The 4,910-nt window shown below is 33.7% G+C and overlaps 1 protein-coding gene across 1 annotated transcript in view; it reads right to left on the bottom strand.

The window, feature by feature from the left end:
- Positions 1–1,713: 1,713 nt before the first annotated feature.
- Positions 1,714–4,910, bottom strand: part of Smp_163810 (putative laminin gamma-1 chain) — a gene marked incomplete at both ends in the record, with an annotated part of 83,928 nt that continues 80,731 nt past the window's right edge. The window contains one exon of the mRNA XM_018790313.1: positions 1,714–1,738. Within this exon, the coding sequence (XP_018655669.1) occupies positions 1,714–1,738 (25 nt within the window). The remainder of the gene's footprint in view (positions 1,739–4,910) is intronic.

Raw genomic sequence — 4,910 nt, 5'->3', positions numbered from 1 at the left:
GCTATATCTCAAGGTGGACATGACTTTTTTCTCGAACTAATATCTATTGCTAAGCTTTTCAATTATGAGGAATAGAAAAAAAACTTTTCCATCATCGTTCCACGGTATCAATTAAACCATATTCACTACTTTACTTCAGGATTTGATTACAGACTAAAAATTCCTACAAAACCACTTGAACAAATAATGACTGTATGTCGACTTTTTGATGAACTTGCGAACATTATCACCATGCTTCACAAAGATTTGTGAAGAATACCAAGTGACGATTGATGGAAAGTCCACTAAAGACATTGGATAGTATTTACACATAGTGTAATGGTTTGGAGAGGCGATTCTCGGTGTTCTAGTGAGCAGTTTTGTAAGTTAAAGTTCAACTATGTTAAGTGTGAGGCTGTTACAGATCAACGGCTTTGTGAAACGGTTCAAGAATATCATAAATCATTTGACATTAAAAATGTAAACCATTGGATCTCAGCTCAGTGATCTGAATGCTAAACGCTGGCCGTAAGATGTGAAAGTCATGGACTCGATCTCCGGTCAGATAGTGCATTAACACTACTGAAGAGTGCTTTAATGAAACTAAACATCTGTGTTGCGCTTTCTGGTTCTGCTAAAACTGTGTTCTGCCAAATCAACGAAGATAAGTTATTTTGAATCCGAACAAAACCCCATTTTCATAATCAATATGTTCAATTAAGTATAGTATTAATAAGTGATATATAGAAGCTCATATCCTATCTTATGATTGGCATTACATTTGATCATTGACTTTGAAACTTTTAATTGTTATCCTACAATGAAATGGTATCGTTCTGGCTTATTTTAATCATGAATCATGTAAAGAAAAACATGAATGGATATTGAAGCCTAAAACTCTTTTTATACAGTATATATCAATATTTGTCAACTTTTGAATAAAACTTTTTCATAAAAACTAGGCGTCAATTATGTAGAAGAGGTTAATATGTAAAGAATTATAGTTGAAATAATTTCAAAAGCGCTAACTTTTAGTCCATTAATTTCGCCTGAACATCTTCAGGCCAATAATAATAATAATCTTTAAAACAAAAATTATTAAGAAATATTGAAGACAATGGTGGATGTGTCGCTCAATTTCGTGGATCGGTTGAAGTTAGATATTAACAACGTTAGATGCTGGCTCAGTGGTCTAGAGGTTAAGCACTCACACGGGAGACTGATAAGTCCTCGCGAGGCGCGATCGTGGATGCACACTGCTGAGAAGTCGCACATTAGGACGAAACGGTTATCCGATGCTTACAGGTTTTCCATAGTGCTCTAGCTTCAACTGACTCATGATTACAACTATATATAAAAATTACTTGAAATCTCCTCAGTATGATTAAAATATAATGATTTATACCGCAAAGGCTGTTCTGGACTTAACTGGCTTGACTAGGCAGAAGCAGGACGGACAAGTGCTCTAGACTGCTCGTACAGTTTCCATATGTCACTGTTCCAATCGATAATTCGCTGCTCTCTGATTGGCGGTCTTATCACATCATACAGTAACAGGGCATCCACTCGGCCACAAGTTATAACAGTTAATAATATTACAATCCTATCTTTAGAGTTACCCTCATAATTTTTGATGAATTAATATTTATTCAAAGTGTATAATCGTATTTAATTAAGATTTACAAATCTAGTTTCATATTCATATCACTTTTTAATTTATCAATTATTATTCAATCAACCTTTTGACTTTAAAAGCTCCCTGTATATTGATTTAGGCACTGAACATAATGTCAAAAATGACAATAAAAGTTTGTAATTACACTATGTAGGATAAAGAACACAAAGTTACCAAAAAATGTTATTACGTAATCCTTACTTGACTTTTTTTCTTTAATAGATTGTCATATTTGAGAAGGGGTTTTGTGAAGGTTTTAGTAATTTTATATAGTTGAGATCATGAGTCAATTGAAGCTAGACCACCATGAAAAACCTGAAAACATTGGAGGACTGTTTCGTCCTAATGTGGGACTCCTCAGCAGTGCGTATCCACCATCCCGCCTCACGAGATTCAAACCAAGGACTTGTCAGTCTCGCGCGAGCGCTTAACCTCCAGACCAATGAGCTGGCATCCAGTGGTTTTAATGTCTAACTTCAACCATTCCACGATGTTGACCAACCATTCTCCAATTGTCTTCAGTGAGTTGATATCTCAAAACAGACCTGGTTGAACTTCATTGGTTACTGCTTCCCAATAGAACTGCGGGAAATACCTCATGGAGCTGAGGAGTCCCTTAATAGGACGAAACGGCCTTCCAGTGCTTCCAGGTTTTCCATAATGATCTAGCTTCAATTGACTCATGATTTCAACTACGAAAGGACTTGAAGTAAACAATATCTTACAATAATAATAATAATAATAATAATAATAATAATGGTAATATACCTTCAAGTTTATGTAACCATATTCTAGCATTGTCCACAGTTATCCAACTCATATTAATAGCATTCATAACACGTTCTAATAAATTATTGATTTCATTAAATTTTAATTCAATTAATTTAGCTTCATTTTCTTGACCTTTTAATGTATCCATTAATTGATTATTCACATGTTGTAAATTCATCATTTGATTATGTAATTCACTTTCAATATTTATGAAACGATCTTGTAATTTTTTGGACTATTTATTGATAAGAAGATGAATAAAGGAATCGTTGAACATTGAGAATGAAGAAAGAGAATAAAGAGAACAAAGTTAGATGAGTGGATTGAAACAAATGAATCAGTATATACAGTTTATTCATAGAAGATACCAAGTTCAAAGATGGTTCAAATAAGCAGTGACTGAAGTTTCATATACTTAAAATAATCTCAATTGATCAATCAGTTTATATTTCTAATATTGGAGAAAGCTTATTTTTTTTCCTAAAAAGGTGTCAAAACATAGACTATAGGGAAGTTCAACATAAACTTACTTACTTATACCTGTTACCCTTCGTTGAGGAGCATAGACGTTCCACTAATATTCTTCATCCAACTTTGTCCTAAGCAATCCTTTCTAGTTCTTTTCAGTTGTTATTCATCCTTTTCATATTTGTTTCCAATTTTCAACGCAATTTATTCCTTGATCTTTCTGTTTTCCGTTTTCCTTGACGATTCCAAGTTAGGGTTTGTCTTGTGATGCAGTTCGGTGATTTCCGTAATGTATGTCCTATCCTCTGGTTTGTTTTCTCACACAGTAGGCTGTTGCTATTGGTATCCGACCAACAACGGACATTGAGTATCTTCAGTAGAAAACTGTTTATAAATGAATGAAAATGTTAGATGATGATTGTGGTAGTTCTTTAAGTTCCTGCTCCGTACAGTAGAACTGTCTTGATGTTCGTATTGAAGATTCTCACTTTGAAATTAGTTGACAGTTGTTTCGAGTTCCATATATTCTTCATTTATACAAAGGAGACCATTGCTTTGCTAATCCTAGCATTTACATCTGCATCAAATCAAACTCTGGGTATTTTTCATATATGTGACTTCATCTTAACTAATAATCAAAATAGGTGTATTTTCGATTAGGGTCGCCATCGTGTTTTGAGGTTAATAAATAATCACTCATATCAGTCTTTGTGTTCTTACTTTTGCGACATGGGAATTACAGTAGTTCTTCACTTTATAAGTATACATGATAACCGATTCTGACATAAGAATCAGCAAAGATCAGATATAACAAGTAGCTTTCAATTAAACAGGCAATAACAGTGGTGATACAGTCATAACAATTGATGTTCAACCAGAATCCATATCAATTTATCAAAGATTATAAGAGAAATTTCTGCTAAAATGAATAATAAACAGTATCTTATAGAGCTAGTCAACTTACACATACAATCGGACTAATGATTTATCATATATTCGGTCAACTTTATTTTCAGTCAGCTTTCATTGTCTAGTTAATCAGTGTTGTTTTTTTGTTGAAAACTCCGTCCTTAAGTTTAATTAATGCGGAGCTTATCATAATTAACAATTTTAATTAGTTATTAACATAAGAGATTCATGAATATAGTACTTTGATGACTGACCATAGTTAGATGATAACTGTTGGGAATTCGGGAGAATGAACATCTTTTTCATTCTAGAATAAAATCCGTCTATAGTATTACAATGACAACCTCATCAGGGATAGAACATAAAACTTAATATGAAGTGGGCATTATTGTTTAGCGAATACATCTATAGAATTATTAATACAAGAAAGTATTTAAATGTTGGTTGGCGGCCTATGCTCCATTGGGCGTAACAGACTTAAGTAAGTAAGTAAGTAAGTAATCTAAATAATATTCAAAAAAAAACTGAACATTGATAATTTTTTTCTCAAATATGTGTATGACTTCTACCCGAAGTTTGTGCTGACGATGTCGTTCAGAAGAACGATGAGAGCTCCACAACCAAAGTATCCAGCTCAGAAAACAAAACTTCATCAAAATATTTATTTATTGTTACATTTACTCTTCCTTTAACCCCTCCGGCAGCTACTGCCGGTCCCGAACCCGGATAAAGGAGGAGGGTTTAGCATGGGGTTACCGACCCCATCCTGTAGAAAACTAACTCACCAAAAAAACGCTAACCAGGATACTGATTTGACAATCATAGTTCATTATACTTTAAAAATATCTATTCACTTAATTAAATTCATTTAAGTATTGTTTGTTTGAATCTTCCCATAGATGTGTTAGGACTGCAACATCGATCAATCTCTAACTGCGAGTCACTATACATCTTTGTATACATAGCGAACTACATAATGCTTTGAAAATGCACTTGGTTTACTTATTGAGATATACCAATGAAGATAATGGCGCTTTTAGCTGGAAATTGGTAAGTAGCGACTTACTTCTCGGAGTGCTCGACCGGTCCTGACGGAATTGTTACTCTC

Source organism: Schistosoma mansoni, chromosome W, assembly GCF_000237925.1.
Source record: "Schistosoma mansoni strain Puerto Rico chromosome W, complete genome".
Lineage (NCBI taxonomy): Eukaryota > Metazoa > Platyhelminthes > Trematoda > Strigeidida > Schistosomatidae > Schistosoma > Schistosoma mansoni.
This window is presented reverse-complemented; position numbering and strand designations above follow the sequence as displayed.